General features: G+C 37.9%; 1 protein-coding gene across 1 annotated transcript in view; it reads right to left on the bottom strand.

Moving 5' to 3' along the window:
- THSD7A (thrombospondin type 1 domain containing 7A) overlaps window positions 1–27,983 on the bottom strand; it is a 488,656-nt gene that overhangs the window by 113,095 nt on the left and 347,578 nt on the right. The window contains exon 7 of the mRNA XM_054495160.2: window positions 1,470–1,664. Coding sequence (XP_054351135.1) covers window positions 1,470–1,664 — 195 coding nt within the window. The remainder of the gene's footprint in view (window positions 1–1,469; window positions 1,665–27,983) is intronic.

The following is a 27,983-nucleotide window of genomic DNA, read 5'->3' as shown; positions in this document are numbered from 1 at the left end:
AGCATGGCAAAATCCTTGCATGTGACTCGTGGGGGTGAAAAGTCACTTATTAATAGTCACACAGCAAGTGTCTGCAGAGTATAATGAATTTACAGGAAGCAGGGTGACCACAGATCTAATTTTAATGAAGCCCAAGGCATAATCTAAGCTGATAGAGTTTAAAGCCTGCATACAATCTTCACAAGGTTAGAGTCATTGTTTGACAACACAAGAAATATAATTTTCTTTGTAAAAGGTTCTATTTTTCAATAGATACACTTTTTTTGTAGCAAAGAGTTAAGTACATATTAAGGCGGTAGGAAAAAGTTTTTGAACACTATAAAGAAAATTCTAAAATTTCACACAGGTTGGCTTTTTTGTATGTAAAATGTTTGTTTTACTCATGTAACACTCATGTGCAAAGGCTAAGGTAGTTATAGGTTTGCATAGTTATTACACACACAGATAGCAAATTTGACTAGGAACACTATGTTTCTATCACTAAAATACGTCATAAACAGAAAAATAGAAAAAGGTATAGGCAACAAAAAACTCCCCCCAAATCGATAATTTGGGGAAAACATAAAATGTTATGCTTATTACAAACAGAAATATTTATCAGTGCTAAATGTGAACAAAGAGTCATTTAGCTTGATAATGTTTAAATAACATACACTTACATTCTTGAGAAAGAACACGCCTTAATGTGAACAAACTTGATTTACTTTTATGCTTTTCTCACTCTTGTGTTATTTTTCAGAATGACAAGATTAAGTATGACATTATATTACCCAGTCACACAGAGGCCAAATCAGCATTTGGATATCATCTTGAGAGACAATTACCAAGAGCCTTGTATTTCTTGGCAATAAAGCTTACAAGTGAGGTCTGAATATGTGACATGCTTTATTCACCCTATAGGGTGAAGAGATTTAGGAGCAACATATTTTAAAAATGAACAAAATTTACATATGAGATTTCTGGATCTCAGAGCCTTTGTTCAAGAAACTCAAACTGAAAATTGCAATTTTTGGTAGAACAGTAGCTATTCTTGTGATTTTAAATAAACTTTATTATTGGATATATATACTTATTTATGAGAAGGTAGAATATGATTTTCAAAGGATAAAACTGACTTCTGAAATTCAGAAAAAAACAATGAAACATCTGGAATTTTGGGAGCCATTTTCAGACCTTGTTAAAGGCTTAACACTTTGGTTTACAAAGAACTCTAATGACTGGAAGGGTGGGAAAAAGCAAAATGAGTTCACCTTTAAAAAGTCTTTCCTCCTTTGTTAGAGATCCATTTTCAAGGTTAATTTTGGGGAACAGAATCAAATTGCTCAACACATCAACAGATATTAAATCTTGGATGGCTGAATTTCTGGTTGTTGATTTTCATAGAATATCATCTTATCCAGGCTACACAAAAAAAGATGCACACTAACTTTTGAAACGAACCTAGATGGCGTCTGAAGCTGGCTACTCACCTTCTTCACCTGCATAGGCCAGAATGGATCGTGCTCGTATCTGTTTCCCTTCTGTCGTTTTCCCTGAGCAGGTGTGTGAGCAGGAGGACCACGTAGACCATGTGCTGAGCACACAGTCTTTTGGGCACGGGGCATCACAAGCCACAGGGATGGGGAAGATGGCATCTCTGCACAGCTGTCTGTCAACTTCGTCTCCTGGGGAAAACATGACCACCAACAGCTATTATTGTTAAATTAATGTAAAATGAGCAGTTTAAACCAGATGGGCACCCAGATAAGTTACATTATCTTTCTTTTGATCTTACTTAAAAAAAAATGTAGCCAAAAGAGGGATAGCCTACTATAGCCAGATGTTAATAGAACACCAGGAACAAGCATATATACACACACGTACACTCATGACCCTAAATGAGGCTTCTTTCATTATCAGGGTATATCAAGCACATTGCTGAGATGATTCTTATGCCACAGATACCTGCCCATTAAGTATTAATTTTTATACTTGTACTATTAAGTTCTAAGAAGGAGAGTCAACAAAGCATGTCCCCTCTTTTATTTCTTTTTTGGAGATGAGCTATGATTTACAAATAATGACTCTATCCATAGCATGTATCATATGTTTTCATGAACCAGCTAATAGGTGTCTATTTACAAACTCTCTTGTGTCTCTCAGAGTAGTTATTTTCATACAATCGGCAACCTTCTTCTTTCATAAAAAAATGTTTGTTAGTTGGAAATAGACAGGAAATGTAAATGATGGGATAACATTATAAAGTCACTGCTTAAGGTGATCCCAATTGGAGAGGGAGGGAAACAATACAAAACAAACAAATGGCAGAAGTAATGTGGTGTCACTCCAGTGCTTAATATTTTTCATTAGTTCCCTGTTGCTCTTAAGATAAAGGCCAGATTTTTCAAAAGTTTACAAGACCTCGACCTCAAATGACCTATGTTTCTCTTCTTAGCCTCATCTCACTCCACTCCCTCATTTGCCCTTGACACTCTAGAGATTGGCCCAAAAATTGACACTCATTTAATATTTGCTGAATGCGTGAAATGAGATACATAAAAGGCCAATGAGAAACAAAACACTGTTGCTGTTAATAAATGCCAAAAACAACCAACAGAATAACCAAAACAGGGTAGGAGAAAAAGTCTGAACTCTATGGTTTAGTTGATTAATACAGGTGGTTAACGAGGTCAGTGGAACAGAACAGAATGAAATGATACACAATCAAACAAAAATTAACCTGCTATTTTGCCACAGAATATAATCATAATTCTGGGTGAATAAATAAAACATGTGTGCCTCGCATTAGGCATTCAGGAGAGAAAGGGTGACTCACCTTACCATTCCTTACAGAGGCTACTGAACAAAATACTCCAAGCTGTTTCTCAGTTGGGGAGTTAGGAGCATCATTTTAATGTACACTCCTTTATTCATATATTTTAAAAACAAGACAGAAAATCAGTAAATTGGAAATGCTCTAACATGTTAATAGCTACTAACTTGTAGAGTCTTTAATCATGAGACAAAAATCAGAAGTCAACTGGAATGCACCTACGTGTTAATAGCCACTATATTGCAATTATTAAATCATTAGACTTACTCACTGGTAAGTAAATAAGGCTCATTAAAATTGCAATTGAGTAAACATTTTATTATTCATTCTTATTTAGCTACTTTAATCTGTGGGAGCTCTTAAATTTTGTTTTTATTGGCATTGGGGTTTGGCATGTATCCCAATAAAACAATGTACTAAACAGATAGTAGATATATAGGTAGGTAGGTAGAGTATGAAAATCATTATGTAAAATCATTATTTAGTATTTTACACTTGACATAATAATGATGAGTCTTTTTTCTACTAGGCTTTTTCTTAGTGCAAGGGGTGCTTTCTTATATCTTATTTTCTTCACTGCTGTCTTTTATTGTACCATCTACCTTCTCTCACTTTTGTTTCCAATATTCTGTGGAAAGCAAGAAAAGTTTGGGGCTATAGTCTACAGCTAACAAAAGTTATATTTTTATTTATCCTCTAATAGTTACCTAATCTTTTCTATTCAGAAAAATATTTATTCTGTGGCAATGCAGACTTTGCTACAAGGGTGCCATTAGATTAGCTTGCCTGGCATAAGTAATGCATTTTTGTTTGTTGTCATGTAAACCAAAGAAATACGCAATTTTGACCTTTCTTCTAAGTTATGCTTTTTTCTGCCCCCGCTCCCATCCGCCCAGTTTGTGTCCCATATCTTATTTTAGCTCTTTTTCAATCATCTTGTTCTGCTTGGCCAGGTGGGTGTACTTTCCTGTAGGATCATTCCTTCCACCACCCTTAATCCTCTGTGGAGCTGTTAAGACCCATCTAAGATCCAACATCTGAGATTTCCCTGATGGTTTTAGAATGATTTCTGTACCATCCCCAACCCTTCCAGGTATGATCTTGTCCCTTTTTACTGTTCTGATCGCTGTCTCACATTTAGTTTGAAGCTTTATGTTCTAGCCATAATGACTTCTTTCCCTTTCCTCCTGCAAACGAAGCCCATTGTTGTCTCAGTAGTTTAGCACTTTCTCTTCACTTTGTATGAAAATTTCAGGTCTTACACAGAATCCTGTTTTTCAACATTCAGGTTTCAGTTCAATTTTCTCCTTCCTAGAGGAGATTTCATTGACCGTACACACTCTCCCAGTCACTTCAGTTTATTTTCATTATACTTTTAATCACCACTAGAACCTATTTTAATTAATTGGTTAATATGTTTACTGTCTGACTACCACTAGACTAAATGAGGGTGTTATCCGTATCTGTCTTGGTTGCTACTTTATACTTAGAACCTAGAATAGTGCCTGACACGTAGGAAGCACTAAATCATTTTTTGTTAAATAAATACATAAATTTTAAGTTGTGCTAGGAAATAGAATGTTGGTCTAGACAAACAGAGATCTAAGCACAGTATTTCTTGTCATGCATTCCAGTGTTCTAGGGCCTTGTGAAAGTGTATTCAGTGGACAGCAGCATATGCAACCCCTGGAGTATGCTGGAAATGCAGCCTCTCAGACTCAACCCACTGAATCACAACCTTAATTTTTTTTTTTTTTTTTTGTGGAGATGGAGTCTCACTCTGTTGCCCAGGCTGGAACACAGTGGTGAGATCTCGGCTCACTGCAACCTCCACCTCCCAGGGTCAAGCGATTCTCCTGCCTCAGCCTCCCATGTAGCTGGGACTACAGGCATGTGCCACCATGCCCAGCTCATTTTTGTATTTTTAGCAGAGAAGGGGTTCACCATACTGGCCAGGCTGGTCTCGAACTCCTGACCTCATGATCTGCCTGCCTCAGCCTCCCAAAGTGCTGGGATTACAGGCATGAGCCACCACACCCAGACTCAACCTTCATTCTTAAAAGATCCCCAGGTAATTTCTATGCACATAAAATCTAAGAAACAATGCTCTAGAATTTTTCTCCATTTATTGTCTTCTGGTTTGATTAGAACCAGATTGTCTCTTGACAGGCAGGTATGTAAAACAAATTCATTTGGACTTCATACCTAATGGCATTTGCTTCACTGTGGAGATTCTCTTTATACTTCTCTTCATACAGAGTATCCGTGGCTGAAAACATTTATTCAATGAATGGTTGCTGAATGCCCATCTTCTGTCAGGCACTATGCTAAGAATGTATGAATGTTGTATACATCATCTCAGCTAATTCTCACAATAACATTTTGACATCGGTATTACTATCTATTTTTTACTTTAAAAGAAATTGAGACTCAAAAAGGTTAAGTTACCTTTCTCAAACAGCAGAAGTTTGACTAAAAGAACAGAGAATTGAAATGAGTTCTGACCAATACCCCAATCTGCTTTCGAACTAGATTGGGGTTCTTCTTGGTGGAGAACTGAGGATGCCAAGGCAGTAAATAATAGATAAGCCTTTGCCTCCAAAGAAGTCAAGAAACAGGAACTCTCAAGTTGTTTGTCAACACAGTGATGCATGTTGCCAGCCACACAGTGCTTCAAATACAAAGACATGCATTGTTGATGAGTCCAGTGTGACATGTTTTGGCTCACAGCCATTGAACAAACAGCAATTGATTGATGAGAATATAGAATCATTAAATTTTTGATTTTGCTTTCAATGAATGCTTTAATCAACTCAGCTAATTGGAACCCTTAGGAGCTGTCTTCTTTTTAAGCTAATCTTCAGCATTCCAGGCAAAAGTCATCTGGGAAACCATAGGCAAATAAAATAAAATAAAAAGTTGAGTCAATGGCTATCACAGGCAACTTCATAACTTGTCAATTCCAGCCACTTTTTGAGGCTATTAATTTTATCTTACTTATAAGGTTAATTGAATCTTACTTATAAGAACTTAATCTACTGTTAAGGTCTTACAAGAGTAGCAGAAAATAATTTCATCCCTCTTCCTCACATTAAATTTTGTTTCGGATTGATACACTTTATTTTGATTGGATAAGAAGTGTTTTGCATAAGATTACTTCAGAGTATATATAGGAGAACATTAAACATGCACATATCTAAATATCAGGTTAATTTATACTCATCTATATAGAGAAATGGAAGTTTTGCTGCTTAGCACTATGGGAATTCCACTTTTTCATATCAGCAGCCCCACAGTTAGGACATATTCATCCACCAGATGTCCCCACTATAGAACTATTTGAGACTTTGATTATCCAAGTGTGCATCCCATTAAATCTGGACAGACATATCTGATTATCACTACTGTGATTTGTGTAGTTCTATCACTGGTGTAGGTACAAACCAACGCAACTTGTTTTTCTTCTTTAGTCTCTCTGAGGACAATTTCTTAGCTAGATTTTGATCGTGATGTCATAAACATTTAGAATCCTCCTTATGCTTGCCTTTGTGTATTAATATTAAATATACTATCTTTTTTGGTATACATTTACAAACATAAATGGTTTCAAAGGACTGCTTTGCATTTATACAACTTTGTTTTTCTCACCCACAAAGGTCTAGGCATTATAACCAAACCTGCTGAAATACATAAAATTTATAAAACAGACTAAATAAATGAACCACTGTCTACATTTTACAATTTATACCTTACTTTGAGGCCTTAACTGAAGCATATACTGTTTAAACTTATTTGGAATACCCTACGAAAGAGGTTGAGATATAAAATGAAAATGCTTTGGTTTATTTTTGTAAACTCAAAATGAGATTTAAATGTTTATATTTGTATTCCCCCATTTATCTTTCTTCACAAATGTAATTTTAAGAAAATGTTTTCATAATTCACTATTCTAATAAACTTAAACATGTATTTTGACATTTTAAAGCCACCCCTAAATGTTCCCTTGTTTTGTCTATTTTCATGAATGCCACCACACTCTCATGAGCTCTCCCAAACTATTCCTTTTTATTCGACTGTATCTCTTATTATCAGGATAACAGACTAAAACATCTGCTTGAGATAATTACTATAAAAATTCATGAAGACTACCATAGAAACACAAAATGAGACTTGAGATCAGTGGATAGTCTTTTTCCTTGGTAAAAGTATATACTGAAAGTTTATTGCATTTATTGTGTTAGAGCCTAAATAAAACATAAAAGATAAACCATGGTTTATCAAGGTTTTTATAGTTTCAATGTTTCTTTGGTTTAGGAATTGAGCTAAGAATGCAAAAATTAATACATTAAACATATAATCAGTTGTATTTTAGTGCAAAATATACACATATTTGTATTAGTCCATTTTCATGCTGCTAATCAAGATATACCCAAGACGGGGTAATTTATAAAGAAAAAGAGGTTTAATGGACTCACAGTTCCACATGGCTGGGAAGGCCTCACAATCATGGTAGAAGGCAAAGAAGAAGGAAAGGCATGCCTTATATGGTGGCAGGCAAGAGAGCTTGTGCAGGGGAACTCCCATTGAAAAAAACTACCAGATCTCGTGGGGTGCAGCCAAGATGGCCGAATAGGAACAGCTCCGGTCTACAGCTCCCAGCGTGAGTGACGCCAAGGATGGGTGATTTCGCATTTCCATCTGAGGTACCAGGTTCATCTCACTAGGGAGTGCCGGACAGTTGGTGCAGGACAGTGGGTGCAGCGCACCTTGCGTGAGCCAAAGCAGGGCAAGGCATTGCCTCACTCAAGAAGTGCAAGGGGTTAGGGAGTTCCCTTTCATACTCAAAGAAAGGGGTGACAGATGGCACCTGGAAAATCAGGTCACTCCCACCCTAATACTGCGCTTTTCCAACGGGCTTAAAAAACGGCTCATCAGGAGATATATCCCGCACCTGGCTCGGAGGGTCCTACGCCCATGGAGTCTCGCTGATTGCTAGCACGGCAGTCTGAGATCAAACGGCAAGGTGGCAGCAAGGCTGGGGAGGGGCGCCTGCCATTGCCCAGGCTTGCTTAGGTAAACAAAGTAGCCAGGAAGCTTGAACTGGGTGAAGCCCACCACAGCTCAAGGAGGCCTGCCTGCCTCTGTAGGCTCCACCTCTGGGGGCAGGGCACAGACAAACAAAAAGACAGCAGGAACCTCTGCAGACTTAACTGTCCCTCTCTGACAGCTTTGAAGAGAGTAGTAGTGGTTTTCCCAGTATGCAGCTGGAGATCTGAGAACAGGCAGACTGCCTCCTCAAGTGGGTCCCTGACCCCCGAGCAGCCTAACTGGGAGGCACTCCCCAGTAGGGGCAGACTGACACCTCACAAGGCCGGGTACTCCTCTGAGACAAAACTTCCAGAGGACCGATCAGGCAGCAGCATTTGCGGTTCACGAAAATCCGCTGTTCTGCAGCCACTGCTGCTGATACCAAGGCAAACAGGGTCTGGAGTGGACCTCTGCAAACTCCAACAGACCTGCAGCTGAGGGTCCTGTCTGTTAGAAGGAAAACTAACTAACAGAAAGGACATCCACACCAAAAACCCATTTGTACGTCACCATCATCAAAGACCAAAAGTAGATAAAACCACAAAGATGGGGAAAAAACAGAGCAGAAAAACTGGAAACTCTAAAAAGCAGAGCGCCTCTCCTCCTGCAAAGGAACGCAGTTCCTCACCAGCAATGGAACAAAGCTGGATGGAGAATGACTTTGACCAGTTGAGAGAAGAAGGCTTCAGATGATCAAACTACTCCAAGCTACAGGAGGAAATTCAAACCAAAGGCAAAGAAGTTAAAAACTTTGAGAAAAAATTAGACAAATGTATAACTAGAATAACCAATGCAGAGAAGTGCTTAAAGGAGCCGATGGAGCTGAAAGCCAAGGCTCGAGAAATATGTGAAGAATGCAGAAGCCTCAGGAGCCAATGCGATCAACTGGAAGAAAGGGTATCAGTGATGGAAGATGAAATGAATGAAATGAAGCGAGAAGGGAAGTTTAGAGAAAAAAGAATAAAAAGAAACGAACAAAGTCTCCAAGAAATATGGGACTACGTGAAAAGACCAAATCGATGTCTGATTGGTGTACCTGAAAGTGACGGGGAGAATGGAACCAAGTTGGAAAACACTCTGCGGGATATTATCCAAGAGAACTTCCCCAATCTAGCAAGGCAGACCAACATTCAGATTCAGGAAATACAGAGAACGCCACAAAGATACTCCTCGAGAAGAGCAACTCCAAGACACGAAATTGTCAGATTCACCAAAGTTGAAATGAAGGAAAAAATGTTAAGGGCAGCCAGAGAGAAAGGTTGCGTTACCCACAAAGGAAAGCCCATCAGACTAACAGCGGATCTCTCTGCAGAAACTCTACAAGCCAGAAGAGATTGGGGGCCAATATTCAACATTCTTAAAGAATTTTCAACCCAGAATTTCATATCCAGCCAAACTAAGCTTCATAAGTGAAGGAGAAATAAAATCCTTTACAGACAAGCAAATGGTGAGAGATTTTGTCACCACCAGGCCTGCCCTAAAAGAGCTCCTGATGGAAGCACTAAACATGGAAAGGAACAACCGGTATCAGCCACTGCAAAAACATGCCAAATTGTAAAGGCCATCAAGGCTATGAAGAAACTGCAACTAACGAGCAAAATAACCAGCTAACATCATAATGACAGGCTCAAATTCACACACAACAATATTAACTTTAAATGTAAATGGGGTAAATGCTCCAATTAAAAGAAACAGACTGGCAAATTGGATAAAGAGTCAAGACCCATCAGTGTGCTGTATTCGGGAAACCCTTCTCACATGCAGAGACACACATAGGCTCAAAATAAAGGGATGGAGGAAGATCTACCAAGCAAATGGAAAACAAAAAAAGGAAGGGGTTGCAATCCTAGTCTCTGATAAAACAGACTTCAAACCAACAAAGATCAAAAGAGACAAAGAAGGCCATTACATAATGATAAAGGGATCAATTCAACAAGAAGAGCTAACTATCCTAAATATATATGCACCCAATACAGGAGCCCAGGTTCATAAAGCAAGTCCTGAGTGACCTACAAAGAGACTTAGACTCACACACAATAATAATGGGAAACTTTAACACCCCACTGTCAACATTAGACAGATCAATGAGACAGAAAGTTAACAAGCATACCTAGAAATTGAACTCAGCTCTGCACCAAGTGGACCTAATAGACATCTACAGAACTCTCCACCCCAAATCAACAGAATATACATTTTTTTCAGCACCACACCACACCTATTCCAAAACTGACAACACAGTTGGAAGTAAAGCACTCCTCAGCAAATGTAAAAGAACAGAAATTATAACAAACTGTCTCTCAGACCACAGTGCAATCAAACTAGAACTCAGGATTAACTCACTCAAAACTGCTCAACTACATGGAAACTGAACAACCTGCTCCTGAATGACTACTGGGTACATAACGAAATGAAGGCAGAAATAAAGATGTTCTTTGAAACCAATAAGAACAAAGACACAACATACCAGAATCTCTGGGACACATTCAAAGCAGTGTGTAGAGGGAAATTTATAGCACTAAATGCTCACAAGAGAAAGCAGTAAAGATCCAAAATCGACATCCTAACGTCACAATTAAAAAAACTAGAAAAGCAAGAGCAAACACATTCAAAAGCTAGCAGAAGGCAAGAAATAACTAAAATCAGAGCAGAACTGAAGGATATAGAGACAGAAAAAAACCCTTCAAAAAAGTAATGAATCCAGGAGCTGGTTTTTGAAAGGATCAACAGAATTGATAGACTGCTAGCAAGACTAATAAAGAAGAAAAGAGAGAAGAATCAAATAGATGCAATAAAAAATGATAAAGGGGATACCACCACCAATCCCACAGAAATACAAACTACCATCAGAGAATAACTACAAACACCTCTACACAAATAAACTAGAAAATCTAGAAGAAATGGATAAATTCCTTGACACATACACCCTCCCAAGACTAAACCAGGACGAAGTTGAATCTCTGAATAGACCAATAACAGGCTCTGAAATTGTGGCAATAATCAATAGCTTACCAAACAAAAAGAGTCCAGGACCAGATGGATTCACAGCCAACCAGAGGCACAAGGAGGAGCTGGTACCATTCCTTCTGAAACTATTCCAATCAATAGAAAAAGAGGGAATCCTCCCTAACTCATTTTATGAGGCCAGCATCATCCTGATACCAAAGCCAGCCAGAGACACAACCAAAAAAGAGAATTTTAGACCAATATCCTTGATGAACATTGATGCAAAAATCCTCAATAAAATACTGGCAAACAGAATCCAGCAGCACATCAAAAAGCTTATCCACCATGATCAAGGGGGCTTCATCCCTGGGATGCAAGGCTGGTTCAATATATGCAAATCAATAAATGTAATCCAGCATATAAACAGAACCAAAGACAAAATCCACATGATTATCTCAATAGATGCAGAAAAGGCCTTTGACAAAACTCAACAACACTTCATGCTAAGAACTCTCAATAAATTAGGTATTGATGGGATGTATCTCAAAATAATAAGAGCTACCTATGACAAACCCACAGTCAATATCATACTGAATGGGCAAAAACTGGAAGCATTCCCTTTGAAAACTGGCACAAGACAGGGATGCCCTCTCTCACCACTCCTATTCAACACCGTGTTGGAAGTTCTGGCCAGGGCATTTAGGCAGGAGTAGGAAATAAAGGGTATTCAATTAGGAAAAAAGGAAGTCAAATTGTCCCTGTTTGCAGATGACATGATTGTATATCTAGAAAACCCCATTGTCTCAGCCCAAAATCTCCTTAAACTGAAAAGCAACTTCAGCAAAGTCTCAGGATACAAAATCAATGTACAAAAATCACAAGCATTCTTATACACCAATAACAGACAAACAGAGAGCCAAATCATGAGTGAACTCCCATTCACAACTGCTTCAAAGAGAATAAAATACCTAGGAATCCAACTTACAAGGGATTTAAAGGACCTCTTCAAGGAGAACTGCAAACCACTGCTCAATGAAATAAAAGAGGATACACACAAATGGAAGAATATTCCATGCTCATGGGTTGGAAAAATCAATATTGTGAAAATGGCCATACTGCCCAAGGTAATTTATAGATTCAATGCCATCCCCATCAAGCTAACAATGACTTTCTTCACAGAATTGGAAAAAACTACTTTAAAGTTCATATGGAACCAAAAAAGAGCCCACATCACCAAGTCAATCCTAAGCCAAGAGAACAAAGCTGGAGGCATCACGCTACCTGGCTTCAAACTATACTACAAGGCTACAGTAACCAAAACAGCATGGTACCGGTACCAAAACAGAGATATAGACCAATGGAACAGAACAGAGCCCTCAGAAATAATGCCACATATCTACAACTATCTGATCTTTGACAAACCTGACAAAAACAAGAAATGGGGAAAGGGTTCCCTATTTAATAAATGGTGCTGGGAAAACTGGCTAGCCATATGTAGAAAGCTGAAACTGGATCCCTTACTTACACCTTATACAAAAATTAATTCAAGATGGATCGAAGACTTAAATGTTAGACCTAAAACCATAAAAACTCTAGAAGAAAACCTAGGCAATACCATTCAGGACATAGGCATGGGCAGGGACTTCATGTCTAAAACAACAAAAGCCAAAATTGACAAATGGGATCTAATTAAACTAAAGAGCTTCTGCACAGCAAAAGAAACTACCATCAGAGTGAACAGGCAACCTACAAAATGGGAGAAAATTTTCGCAACCTACTCATCTGACAAAGGGCTAATATCCAGAATCTACAATGAACTCCAACAAATTTACAAGAAAAAAATAACAACCCCATCAAAAAGTGGACAAAGGATATGAACAGACACTTCTCAAAAGAAGACATTTATGCAGCCAAAAGACACGTGAAAACATGCTCATCATCACTGGCCATCAGAGAAATGCAAATCAAAACCACAATGAGATACCATCTCACACCAGTTAGAATGGCGATCATTAAAAAGTCAGGAAACAACAGGTGCTGGAGAGGATGTGGAGAAATAGGAACACTTTTACACTGTTGGTGGGACTGTAAACTAGTTCAACCATTCTGGAAGTCAGTGTGGTGATTCCTCAGGGATCTAGAACTAGAAATACCATTTGACCCAGCCATCCCATTACTGGGTATATACCCAAAGGATTATAAATCATGCTGCTATAAAGAGACATGCACATGTATGTTTATTGAGGCACTATACACAATAGCAAAGAATTGGAACCAACCCAAATGTCCAACAATGATAGACTGGATTAAGAAAATGTGGCACATATACACCATGGAATACTATGCAGCCATAAAAAATGATGAGTTCATGTCCTTTGTAGGGACATGGATGAAAGTGGAAATCGTCATTATCAGCAAACTGTCGCAAGGACAAAAAACCAAACACCACATGTTCTCACTCATAGGTGGGAATTGAACAACGAGAACACATGGACACAGGAAGGGGAAAATCACACTCCGGGGACAGTTGTGGGGTTGGGGGAGTGGGGAGGGATAGTATTAGGAGATATACCTAATGCTAAATGAAGAGTTAATGGGTGCAGTACACCAACATGGCACATGTACACATATGTAACAAACCTGCACATTGTGCACATGTACCCTAAAACTTAAAGTATAATAATAATAAAATAAAAGAAAAAAGAAAAAACTACCAGATCTCATGAGACTTGTTCACTACCACGAGAACAGTATGGGGGAGACCGACACCATTATTTAATTATCTCCACCTGGCCCCACCCTTGACACATGAGGATTATTACAATTCAAGGTGAAATCTGGGTGGGGACACAGCAAAACTATATCAATGTTCTGCCTATTCTCTAAACGTCTCTTGAATTATCCTGAATTTTTTTACATCTTAGAAATGTGCCACTTTTATGGTTGATTTTAACAGTCACAGTAGTGCTATGTGCAAAGCACCTCCCCTGTAAAATTGCAACACATCAACATAATGGAACTGTAAGCAGAAAGGAGAAATTGAAGTAGAGAGGGACCAGACACCGATCCAAGATTAAAAAGCACATTATTTAGAGAGATCCTAGGATTGTAATTTTGAGATTAGATTTCTCTTGCCAGATCTATACAAAATCTGGAGTAACTCTGATAATTATTACTGAGTTTTTGATATGTTTTGTGTTCTTCAGAAATTATCTTAAAAATTCACATTGACTTTTGATAGTGATAGTCTTCATATATTTATTTATTGATAACCGATAAAAGTTTACGAAAGAATTAAAGAGGGAAAAAATGGAGTCTCATATTTGCATGGACCTTTCTAGAAAACATTTTCATATAACCATCTTATCTGAACTCTCTAACAACCATAAGGTATGTAGGTCCAGAATCACCCTCAGCTTACTGAAGAAGATCCATGAATTCAGACTTACGCCTCATTCTTCACTCCCCCTCTCAAAATGAAGCTACATATTGCTTCACTTTAAATGGAAAGTTTCCAAGTCAATTTTAATCCCTGCATTATTTTTGCTACCATATCCAGGTAGTGAGCCTGATTTTACAAATCTTGAATCCATTTTCTCTTCCAAATCTTTGCACACTTTCCCCTGGGATTCTGTTGTATCTCATTTCCCTTGTATGCCAAGGATCTGTTTCTAAAATCTAGGTCAGAATACTATAGTCTCTCCAATATATATTAGCTGAAAACCAACTTCCTTACCAGAACAAAGAAAATAGAAATCTTCTGTCATTGCCTCACGTTTTTCTTACATTCTATCCACAGAAAGCTTTCATTTTTCCATGAACTAACATGCTGCTTTTTCACTCCTCTGACATTTTGCAAACACTATTCTTCATGCCTGGTATCCCCATCTCTCGCTGTCTTCCTTTAGGACTCGGTTTTCTTCCTCTGTGAACATTATTTGACTTTCTCAAATTCCCCAGACGGAGTTGTGCTCTGCCCTGTCTGCTGCCATAGCATTGCAGACATATCACTTTTAAAACTTTTTCTCATTCCGTGTTTACTCACCTTTACTTCCATTAGCCTATGAGAACCTTCTGGCCAGAGAGTTTGTCTTATTCAGTATCTTTTAGTCCTTGGTGTAGTCACTGTTATTTTAGAGTTTCACAGTAAATATTTGTTGGATGAGGGGAAAAAGTGAAACTAAAATGCCAGAACCTATATTGCTTTTCTGCAAAAGAAAAAAGCACTGGTGTTTATACATTTCTAATTGTTAGCTTACTAGAACCTAACCAAGAAGGCCTTGAAATTCACTTCAGCTTGATTAAGCATTAGGCAGATTTCTTACTGGCTATAGGCCCCTGACCTCTTTTTTTTTCTTAAAGGACTTATTTTAGAAAACTTGCAATTGTAAATTCTTTCTCTGCCACTTTGTAATGTATGTAAATCTTCTCCCAGCCTCTTGCCAGTTTTGCAAACCAGGAATTATCTTTCTCAAGGAAATAGGAACCAGGTCTTTGAAATTTTAACATTGAAGGAAATAGTGCTCTGAGCTCCCAGTCTCTGTAGGATGGTAGGTACCTAACTTCTAAAGGCATTAATTGGCAAACACAGATGGCCTAATCAGAGAGAAAAGCATTTGCAAACTCAGGAATAACCCAATGTGCTTGGCATATCCCACTGTTCACCCCACCCCCTAACGTCCTCTAGTACTTTTTCCACTAGGTCACTCCAGTATTTAAAAACATTCCTGCAAAAGTTGAGTTCAATCTTCTCCTATTTTAATAATCTCAAATACACTTTTCTTTGCTAATTTAGCTTTGTCTGGTACAACTTTAACTTTGACAAACCCTTGATATTCAATTTATAATGATATATTATCTTTAGGCTTCTCTTTTTTTTCCTCACATATATATTTACCTATTGATTTTTAAATATCTTTAAGAAACCTGGGAGTCTTCACAGTATGATACAATTATTTTCAGGGATTTCTTTCTTATCATTTTCAAAACCCTTTTTAGTCACAGTAAGTTTGCTTATGTTTCCGCCATGCTCTCTTCCCTGTCACTTTTTAAATCTCAAGTTTCGGTTCATATATTTATGTTTGTATTTTTCCTTCATGACTCTAGCAAAATGAATAGGTGATGCTGGGGTAAAAGGCTGTCTTCCTTCTGATAGCATCCACTTTCCAGCCCAGGCTTTGTTGTAATCAATAACATCACATTTGACTTCATTCCGGAGATAGAACCCATTTTAACAAAGTGCAGTAAATAACATGACTTTTAAATACATGATGAAAATTTAGGGCTAAATCCAACCATAACTTTGCATTTTCTTATTTCATTGAATTTAACCCACCCATGATATAAGTTGCCCACTTAGTGAGCAGGGCATTAGGCAAACAAATTTTATTAAAACATCTATGACTTCCCTTCCTAATAACTCTGGTTAAGGATTTCACTGGAGGTTAGACAGAAAAAAAGGATGTGTGTGTACTCTGTAAGCTTTGACATGAGACTCATGAGTTCTGCTCCTGTTTAATGCCAACTATCATGGTACATATGCATGTTCACTGAGTGTACAATATGGGTATAACCAAATGCACATGTATTTTGAATAAAGGTGTGATGTTTTATTTCTTTTTTCCCCAGAGATATTCATTTTATATCTTCATTCTTGAATAGTTCTTTCTTGTGATTTCATTCCTTTCAGTTGTTTTTAAGCTTGAAATGACCTAAAATGTTAATTTTCATGTACTCCACATTTAGTTTTTTAGTAACTAGTTCAATTCTGGCTTCCCACTTACCACTAATGTGCCCTTGAGCAGATTATTTAACTATTCTAAAACTTACTTAATCTTAATGGAAGCTAATAATAGTACTTATGGTATTCCTATTCATATTAACTGAGAAAAATTTTTATTGGCACATAAAGTTTGTTCAATATGACAGCAGCATGAGGCTATTTTCATCACTCATCTGTGGAGGAGCTGACAATTCCTCCCATACTACTGTGGAAATGGACCTGCTCCATTCTAAACCCCACTGTGTTCCAATTCACTTGATTTGATGTACTTAATCATTTTTTCCGAATTTTGCTTATGTGTGGACTTGTGGAAAGTTACAGGTATATACACTGTACTAGACTCAGAGTATGATCTTCATCATTCAGTAATTTTCCATTTTTCCTTTCGTTAAAGTGCTAAGGTTGCGAGGAAATCCAGAAATCCTAGGAAAAGCTAACTTATGTAATTTTTGATTGTTAAATTTTATAGTCCATATTTTATAAATTATTTAGAGTTGGGTTGTAAATATCTTTGGGATTCGATTAAAAATTTGGACTGAAAGTTGTACTACACAATATTTAGCTCACAGTGATCAGCAGGAGTACTAAGACACATGGCATTCTACAAAGTTCCTTTAGTCCCCTTTCTTTCTGTGGACTACATAATTAACATGAACTTTCAAAAACTGTAATTTAAACAGCTATACACAGCTACGTTCGGTCATCAAATCTTCTCAGGCATCTTCTAGCAGGAAGAAAAACAAATGTTTTCTGGAAGTGCTATGATACAGTTACACTGAGCTACATTACAGTACTTAATGAGAGGAATTATGCTACTAAATAAGATAAATTATATATTATAGTCATTTGAAGAGTTAATCAATACAATCACCCAAATAGTCACATTCATCAGAATTTATTGGCTTAATTAATTTAAGAGCTTACATAAATAGATGGTTCCACATCAAGTGCTTCAACAGACTTCCATTTACTCTGGGATGAAATACAGCTCCTGTGTTGATCTCTCCAGCTTTGCCCTCCATCACACTAAGGCAGCTTGTAAGTTCCAATCTCAAGTTAGTCCCTCGTGGAGGCTTGCAATGCTCTTTTTGGGTGAGCCCTTTGAGTGGCTTTTTCTTTCTTTCTTTCTATTCTTAAGTCTTGGTTATCTCACACTTTTTTCTGAGGGATCTTCACACTTCCAATCTGTCCTGCAAATTATCAGCCAAATAGCCTGCCAGCCACACTGCTGTGACTACATTACACCCTCTAATGATTCCCTGTGGTTCTCCTGATCAAGCATGCATTCACGTCTGTTGTATTTTAGAGATATTCCACCTTCTGCCCCCACTTGACACACCTTGTCTAGCAAGTCCATTTTCTATCCTCTATTTGCAACCAGAAAAAGTGCAAAAGACCCCATGGCCTGGAAAAGGATGACTCTGTGCTTTTATCAACTCTTAAGGACTAGGCTAAAAACCAACTTCAATTTGTAAATTTTCTTGCTTAAAACAATGATTACTGCCTCTCTTTCTGTACTCCTACTGCTTAGGATTTCTTTCAGATTCATAAAAATAAAAAGAAAGTATAGTTATACCATATATTCCACAGACAGTTATTACAAGATCACATTGTGCAAACAAGTCTACTGGGTAATGGGGAAATTATGAAATAGTTTAAATATAACTATATTTGACTTTGGAATCTTGCCAGGATGAGTAAGACCAAATGACTTAGACATTTTATATTTATCACATGAAAACATGCACCAGTAAACACAGTGTAAAATTTTGACTCACTGATGGAGATTGTGGATTGATGAAGTGACTAGAGATGGCACAGTTCATAAAGGAAAACATTTCCAAGGCAGTGAAATCTGAACAATATTTGGAGAGAATTGAAGCTAAGTGCTTGGAAATGAGGAAGAGCAATATAAATGTAGGAGATTGGTCTATGTGGGAAGGCTTTGAAGCAGAATCTAATCCAAAGAATTAATCATCACCATTAAACTTTTCCAAGACCTCCCACTCTATTCTCTATGACCCCCATGTAAAAACACAAAAAGTTTGAACCATAAAGACTAGCCTAAGGCCTACAGCTGAGTAAATCACAGTCTGACCCTTTAATGTTCATAGTTGTCTGCTAGGAAATCACAGGAAAAGAATCCTAGGGAAAATGAAATTTCAGCAATGGAGCAAGTGCTCTATGAGTTGGTCAGAAGTGGTTCTCTTCCACCTTGGGAACCACACATGTATTAGGAACTCCCAGCCCATTTCATCAACAGTTAGCATTTATGAAAAGTTGCTCAGGGCTGTCTCAGCATTATTAACATTTTAAGAATTTGTAATAAAATGTATATAGCTGATACAGAAAGCATCATTAGCTTGGTGATTGAGAAAGTGTCTATTAATCAAACCAAATCAAATCATGGTTAATGAATATTTGCAGAAAACAAGGCAGAGAGTTCTATAAAATGTTCATATGTGACCTGATAAAAAGTTGTGAGTTTGGAATGGGCCAAGATGGAACTCTGGAACCAGCCAACATATGTTGAAATTAAAGAAGAATGAGAACAAAGCTCTTGAAAAAGATACAAGAATTAGTCTAGCTCACACGTTTCAAACCTGATGGGAAGTTTCTAAAAATCCTATCTTCAGGTTCCATCAGAGAACTACTCAATTGGATGGACAGGGGAAGATATTAGGGTTATTCATTTTTAAAAGTCCCTAAATGCTTCTGATATATTAGTATGTGGGAACTACTATGTCTGCTTATTCCTGTTTAAACTCCAATATGTAAGAAGAAAGAGTTGATGGTTCAAACCAAATTCTCCCAGTCATATTTGTAACTTGAATTTACATATAGTTATTTAATCAAAGGTAAATAATATTGGCCCATTGTACCATTTTATTTTGTCTCAAAGACTTCTTTTTTGTTGTTCATCTCATGCTCTGAGTTGAAGCAATTATTTAAGTATTTTAAGGAGCCATAAGTAAACCAGACTGGACTCTTTTTTTGTTTCATGGTCATCTATGAACAGAGAAGGTAATGAAGTTTTATAGTAGTGGTAGCCTAATAGAGACCTTTGGGGGTAATATCATCTAGTTTATAAGGTATTTTGACGAGTGTTAGGAGGACTATTTAATTATGATTCAATAAAATACAATTACTGCTCTGAAGAAACATACACACATATACACACAGATTTATACCAATACACTTTAGTATAATTTTATCTAAAATCTAAAAGCAGGTACAGATAAACATTAGTGGGAATTTTGCTCCTATAGAAGGAAGAAAATAGTCTCTAAAATTGAAACATAATTACATTAGGCTACAGATATTATACAATTTTCTGATGCCAATATGGTGCGAATAGTCAGTTGATGTGTGCTGGTCTCAATGGATAAAGGCATACTGAGTTTTAAAAGCAAAACCAATTGGTCATGACCTCTCTTCTGATTGGTCAGTGCCTGTGCCTTTGTCAATAAATACTTTGTTAAATACTATAAATAAAACCTCTGGGTGTAATCAACCATTTCTTTATAAGTCCTCCACTCTTAATTCCCACTGTTTGTATCATATTTTCAAAACAAAACAAGGACCACAAAAATCCCCAAATGACAAGATTGAACTAAAGAGTCTCAAAGCTCTCCCCAATCTAAATAAGCCTATGACTGAAATTCCAGATAAAATAATCTAACATTCTTTTACAATGTTGCTTTACTGTTTACAAATCTATTAGTTATACACTGATTATTATATCCAGGGATGAAGGGAAAGAAAATAATACTTATGAATAGCTGCTGTGTTCAAGCATGATAATGTGGCATTTCAAGTGGGAAGTAAAATCACATTGTATGGCATTTGAAATACAGAATCAAAAAGAATTCTTTTCTCCTTGCCCGAAGTTACCAGCTATTTAGTGACAAAGGCAGGATTTCTAGCCCATATTCCCAGACTGCAAAGTCTATGTTCTCTACAACATATGATAACTTCCAGGCACGAGCATTCTTATAGGCACTTCATAAAAGCTGGTAAAATAAATAAGCTTACATTTTACCTAAATCTTTATAATACAGCATTTTCTAAAATATACTTTTCTTTTTCTTTCAGAGATAATCTATGCTTAAAATATATTAATTCTATGTAGCATATTAAAATTTGGAAGTAGTCAAAAGTACGAGTTTGGGAAATGAAATTGCAGTACAAAGAAGACTTTTCATAAATGGATGTTTAATGTCTTTGGGGGTTTATTCTTCTGTGCAGTGTAATTGTTTTTGACATTTCAGTAATGTTTTTATGGGCAACTTGATCTTTGATGCATTTCTTTTTTCAAACTTGTAGCTTGCTAAATTGCCAGAGACATTATATTCACTAGAAAAGTTTAAGAAGTCTAGCTTACAAATCATTGCTCATTGAGATTAAATTTCATCTGATTTATAATTTAACCTTTATCTAAAAATATGTAACATCCTGTATGTATGTGCTGTTTTATATCATATTTTTATAATATGTGGCTCAGAACAAATGCAATAACTAGGTAAACTTTAGAAGACCCTTGGCCGTAGGTGCTTATAAGAAAAATGTTAAAAACATGATGGATAAGCAAATAAAGAAAGAAGAGAAATAAACAGCACTTATACGTGAATGCTTTTGCCAAAGATCAGCTAGGATACTAAGGAAATCATTACCATATTCACTTACAAACTGACACCTTTATCTCCCAATTCTGTAGTAGTTGGTGAACAGTTTCAACGAAGATAACATAAAATCAATTTGAAGATTTTCTATTGCAAAAATATATCTCCTAGCATTGTATGCCAAGATACTGCTCTCTAGAAGCCATTACAAAATCAAAACCACTATTGAGCTAGAAAAATCTTAAAAAGGGTTTGGCTTATGTGCGCATATTAAAGATGGAATAGAGGCTGCCTATGTGATCAAACAAGGAGAGAAGATGCAGGCAGAATGAGTTTCATAGATAATGTGCTAAGACTTTTGAAGTCTTTACCCTGAGGGTAAGAATAATAAGCTACTTTGCTTGGGTTTGGATGGACTTACAAAGCCGGGGGAAAATGGATGAGATGAAATACACAGAATCGAAATAACAGGGGATTTGGAGAGTTAAGATTTTTAGACAAGTTAAGTTACTGGGAAGTCAATGGAAAGAATACTAATAGAGACCCAAATGGAAGAATCTTGTCAGCTAGTCTTCTAGTATCATGAATTTTTAAAGTGATATATTCTACAGAATCAGAAGTATGCAGAAATGCTATGCTTATATGTGACTATAATGTTCCTGAATTCTAGTCTGAGTCATGAACATAAAATTTTAACATGGAACTAATAATTGCTGACTTTTATTGTGCATTGTTATGTGCCAGACATTAAGTGTTTTACAGGATTTAGCAGATATAATTTTCCAACAACTCTATGAGGTAGACATGATTATTATACCCATATTACAGAGAAATAAAACCAATGGAAGTTGATTAATGTCCCCAACTTTATACTATGCTGTCCCCTCTTAGTGTGAGAGACTAGCTTAATTTGTCTTCTCTTGTGATTTTTCAATAGTACACTATTGTATGTGGAAAGAAAGTATGCGAGAAGTGATCTAGTTTAAGGATTAGGAAATGAGGCCCATAGTACAGAAAACACTTGCCCAAGGTTACACAAGTTCATGATGGAGTTGGATATTCAGTGACCATATGACCTGGGGTTTAGGGCTGAGACATTTGTAATTTTTTTCATGTATGAGGCCAAATTATTGTTATAGAGATTATAGATATTCCTCCACAGCGTTGTGCTCAACTATCTAATGCACTAAGGAACACAAATAAATTACACTTCTTCCAAGGGCCGGGAGCCTGTGGCTATGTAAGCTGCTTACACTAATTTTTAGAGGCAGGAGATATTATCTCACTTCTACAAGTGAGGAAACTCTACAGATGAAATATAAAAGTGGCAAATTTCACTCAAACATGCAAAACATACAATGAAATGTTCTTGAAACAAACAAATGAAAACATTTAGCCAACCAAGGGTAGAATCAAAGTCAACAATCATTGAATCTCAGTAAATAAAGACACTGAGACTAAAAAGTTGTGAGACTTTATTAGAGCAGACAATATAGTTGTCATGAGTCCAGAAATTAAGTTATCCAACGTAAATCAATGTATTAGTCCATTCTCACATTACTATAAGGAGATACCCAAGACTGGGTAATTTATAAAGGAAAGAGGTTTAATTCACTTACAGTTCAGAATGGCTGGGGAGGCCTCAGGAAACTTACAATCATGGTGGAAGGGGAAGCAAACACATCCTTCTTCACACGGTGGCAGGAAGGAGAAGAACGAGAGCTGAGTGAAGGGGGAAGACCTTATAAAACCATCAGATCATATGAGAACTTACTCACTATAATAAGAATAGGATGAGGGAAACTGCCCCCATGATTCAATTACCTCTCACCAGGTCCCTTTCACAATGTGTGGGGATTATGGGAACTACAATTCAAAATGAGATTTGGTTGAGGACACAGCCAAAACATATCAATCAATAACGTAATAGACATATGTTTATTGAGACAGGCCAGATATTTTGGTGCATCTGTCAAATATAAAACTAATGGTATTGATAAAAATGTACCTCATTACATTTCTTCAGTGGGCATTAGGAATAAGGTAATTCCTGAGAAAGTAGTTCAAACAAAGCCAATTACCAATCCAATGTTGTTTCAAAGATATGGAAACCACTGGTCATTTTTTTGGTAAATACATTTTTTGGAGTATAATGTACTCTCAATAATCTTTAATATATAATAGAACTTTCCACTTGGAAAATGTTTATCTTAAGAATAACTGTTGACTAGTAGCCAAGATAGCCGACTAGAAGCAGCTAGTATGCTAAGAGCTGTGGCTCTCAGGGAAAGGAACAGAAGGGCAAGTAAATACAACACCTTGCACTGAAACATCCAGGTACTTGCATTGGGATTAATCAAGGAAACAACTTGACCCACAGAGAGGGAAGAAAAACAAGACTAGACAATGGCTCACGTGGGAGCAACATGGAGCCAGGGGACCATCCCCTGCCCAGGGAAGTGATGAGTGAATGAGTGATCCTGGGAAACCATGCTTCCCCCACAGATCTTTGCAACCCTTGGGTCAGGAGATCTCTTTGAGAACCCACTCTACCTTTAGTCTTCAGTCTGATACAGCTATATGGAGTTCTGGCAGAGCAGCCGCTCAGGCATGTGTGAAGACCCTGGGGCCTTAGATACTTGGGCCTTCTGGCAAAAGTAGCTGCAGCTCCAGCAAAGTGGGAGGTTAGACTCCTGTACATACCCCTAGATAAGAGGCTGAAGCCATGGGGCTGATCCACAACAGCCCACAGACCCCACTTTCATTGCACCTCATATGATAAGACCCACTGGCTTGGAATCCCTAAGGAGGAGCTCTCAGAGAGAGGGGCGGGCTGCCATCTTTGCTGTTTGGGTGCCTTGGCCATTCTAGCCTTTAGGCTTTGGAGAGTCTAAGCCAAACCGGCGTGAAAGGGATCCACCAGCACAGTATGGCTGTGCTACCAAAATGTGGCCAGACTGCTGCTTTAAGCAGGACCTCAATCCTCTTCCTCCTCACTGGCTGGAACCTCCCAACTGGGACCTCCAGCCTCTCCTGCTTGAGCTCTCCAGTTAACAGAGATCTGAATTCCCCCTGGGACTGCACTCCCAGAGAGAAGGGTGGGCCACCATCTTTGCTGTTGGTGACTTAGCTGTTCCAGCCTTTGGCTATCTGAAGTGACTAGGGGCTGAAGTGGACTCCCAGCACAGCACAGCTGCTTTATCAAAACATGCCCAGACTGCTTTTTAAAGCAGGTCCTCATCCTATTCCTCCTCACTGGACAGGACCTCCCAACTAGGGTCTCCAGCCACTTTGTGCAGATGCCTTTGGGTGGCAAAAAGGTCCCTACTTCCCTGGGACAAAGCTCCTAGAGGGAGAGAGAAGCTGCCATCTTTGCTGTTTCACAGTCTTCACTGGTGACACCTCCAGGTTCTGGAAAATCTGAGGTGACTAGGGACTGGAGCAGGCCCCAAGCATACAGCAGCAGCCCTATGGAAAAGTGGCCAGACTGTTACGTGGGTTCCTGTTCTCATATCTCCTCACTGGGCAGGTCCTCCAAGCCTGGATCTCCAGCCACCTTGTACTGGAGTTATCGAGCCAGTACTAACTCAGCAACTCCTTTGACAGAGCCTCCAGGGGCAAACAAAAGCCTCTCCGCCACTGCCTCTGTAGTGGAACAGCCCTTGCCATCCTCAGACTAATGAAGGAGCAAAGACCCTAAGGGCCTTATCCACACCTCCAACAAGCTGCAGTTGACCCAAGGAGAGGCAGTAGGTCCAACTCCTGTGGGACCCACACACCCTCCATGGCTTGTCACCAGACAGGGAACTCCTGGCTTGGGCCCTCAGCACAAACCTTCCATCTTGGGCTGACAGCACTGAGCATGACCTGCTGACTGCACTGAGTTGACATGCATCTCTCTGACTCTCAGGAGTCAAGCAAATGACTTGACTACAACCACTAATAAGATGTCTTCCTCTGTTGCCCCTAAGCTGAAGAAGAAATATAAACACCAAGATTTCCCTAGAGCTTCAGTGGGCAGCCTGGGAGTGCCAAGTTGTTCTTAACCAGACTCAACTGGCTGGAATGACAGAAATAGAATTCATAATATGGCTAGGAACAAAGATACTGAGATTCAGGAGGATGGCAAACCCCAATCCAAGGAAAATGAGAATCACAGTAAAGCAATACAAGAGCTGAAAGAGCTGAAGGACAGCATAGCCAGTACAAAAAAGAACCTAATGGGTCTGACAGAGCTGAATAACACAAGAATGTCACAATGCAATCACAAGTATTAACAGCAGAATAAAACAAGCTGAGAAAAGAATCTCAGAACTCGAAGACTGGTTCTCTGAAATAAGACGGTCAGACAAAAATAAAGAACAAATAATAAAAAGGAATAATCAAAACATCTGAGAAATATGGGATTATGTGAAGAGGCCAAATCTATGAATCAGTGGCATTCCTGAAAGGGAGGGGGAGAAAACAAACAACTTGGAAAATATATTTCAGGATATTGTCAATGAAAATGTCCCCAACCTTGCTAGAGAGGGCAACAGTCAAATTCAGGAAATTAAGAGAACTCCTGCAAGATTCTTCACAAGAAGATCGTCCATCCCCTAGACACATAATCATCAGATTTTCCAAGGTTGAAATGAAAGAATGTTAAAGGCAGCTAAAGAGTAAGAGAAGGTCACCTACAAAGGAATCTCAATCAGGCTAAGAATGGACTTCTCAGCTGAAACTCTATAAGCCAGAAGAGATTGGGGGCCTATATTCAACTTCTTAAAGAAAAGAAAAAAAAATTTTCAACTAACACTTTCAAATCTAGCCAAACTAAGCTTCCTAAGTGAAAGAGAAATAAGATCCTTTTCAAATAAGCAAATGTTGAGGGACTTCATTACCACACAAAAGATCTTGAAAGGAGCACTAAATATAGATGGGAAAGACCACTACCAGCTAATACAAAAAACACACTTAAACACACAGACCAGGGTTACTATAAAGCAACCACACAAACAAGCCAACATAGTAACCAGCTAACAGCACAATGATAGGGTCAAATCCATACATATTAATACTAACCTTGAATGTAAATGGGCTGAGTAACCCCACTTAAAAGGCACAGAGTGGCAAGCTGGATAAAAAAGCAAGACCCAAAGGTATGCTGTCTTCAAGAGGCCCATTTCAGATATAATGACACCTGTAGGCTCAAAAGAAAGGGATGGAAAAAAATCTACCAAGCAAATGGAGAAAAGAAAAAAAGAAGGGGCCGGGTGCAGTGGTTCACACCTGTAATCTCAGCACTTTAGGGGGCTGAGGCGGGTGGATCACGAGGTCAGGAGTTCAAGATTAGCCTGGCCAAGATGGTGAAAACCCATCTCTACTAAAAATACAACAAATTAGCCAGGCGTGGTGGTGGGTGCCTGTAATCCCAGCTACTTGGGAGGCTGAGGCAGATAATTGCTTGAATCTGGGAGGCAGAGGTTGCAGTGAGCTGAGATCGCACCACTGCACTCCAGCCTGGGTGACAGAGTGAAACTCTGTCTCAAAAAAGAAAGAAAAAAAAAAGAAAAAAAGGAGTTGCAATCCTAATTTCAGACAAAACAGATTTCAAACCAACAAAGATTAAAAAAAAAAAAAAGACAAGGAAGGGCATTATATAATGGTAAAGGTTTCAATTCAATAAGAAGACTTAGCTATCCTAAATATATATGCACTCAACACAGGAGCACACAGATTCATAAAGCAAGTTCCTAGAGACCTACGGAGAGACATAGACTCCCCACACAATAATAGTGGGAGACTTCAACACTCCACTGACAGTATTAGACAGATAATTGAGGCAGAAAATCAACGAAGATATTCAGGACCTAAACTCAGCATTGGACCAAACGGACCTGATAGACTATACAGAAATCTCCACCCAAAAGCAACAGAATATACATTGCCACATGGCACATACTCTAAAATTGACCACATAATTGGACATAAAACAATCCTCAACAAATGTAAAGGAACCAAAATCATACCAAACACACTCTTGGACCACAGCACAATAAAAATAGAAGTCAACACAATGAAAATTGCTGAAAACCAGACAATTACATAGAAATTAAACAACATGCTTCTGAATGGCTTTTGGGTAAATACTGAAATTAAGGCATAAATCAAGAAGTTATTTGAAAATAATGAGAACAAAGATGCAACATGCCAGAATCTCTGGGAAATAGCTAAGGCAGTGTTAAGAGGAAAATTCATAGCACTAAAATGCCCATATCAAAAAGTTAGGAAGAACTTAAATTAGCAATGTAACTTTACGACTGAAAGAATTAGAGAAGCAATAGCAAATACACCCTAAAGCTAGGAGAAGATGAGAAATAACAAAAAATCAGAGCTGAACTGGAGGAAATTAAGACACAAAAAACATTCAAAAGGTCAATGAATCCAGGAGTTTGTTTTTTTGAAAAAAGTAATAAAATAGTTTAGCCACTAGCTAGACTAATAGAAAGAGAGAAAAGCCAAATAAACCCAATTAGAAATGATGAAGGGAATGTTACCACTGACCCTACAGAAATATAAATATAACCATCAGAAATCACTGCAAACAACTCTATGCACACAAACTCTAAAACCTAGAAGAGATGGATAAATTCCTGGACATATACACCCTCCGAAAACTGAACCAGGAAAAAAATTGATTCCTTGAAATGATCAATAATGAGCTCAGAAATTAAATCAGTAATAAAGAGCCTAT

Source organism: Pongo pygmaeus, chromosome 6 (genome assembly GCF_028885625.2).
Source record: "Pongo pygmaeus isolate AG05252 chromosome 6, NHGRI_mPonPyg2-v2.0_pri, whole genome shotgun sequence".
Lineage (NCBI taxonomy): Eukaryota > Metazoa > Chordata > Mammalia > Primates > Hominidae > Pongo > Pongo pygmaeus.
This window is presented reverse-complemented; position numbering and strand designations above follow the sequence as displayed.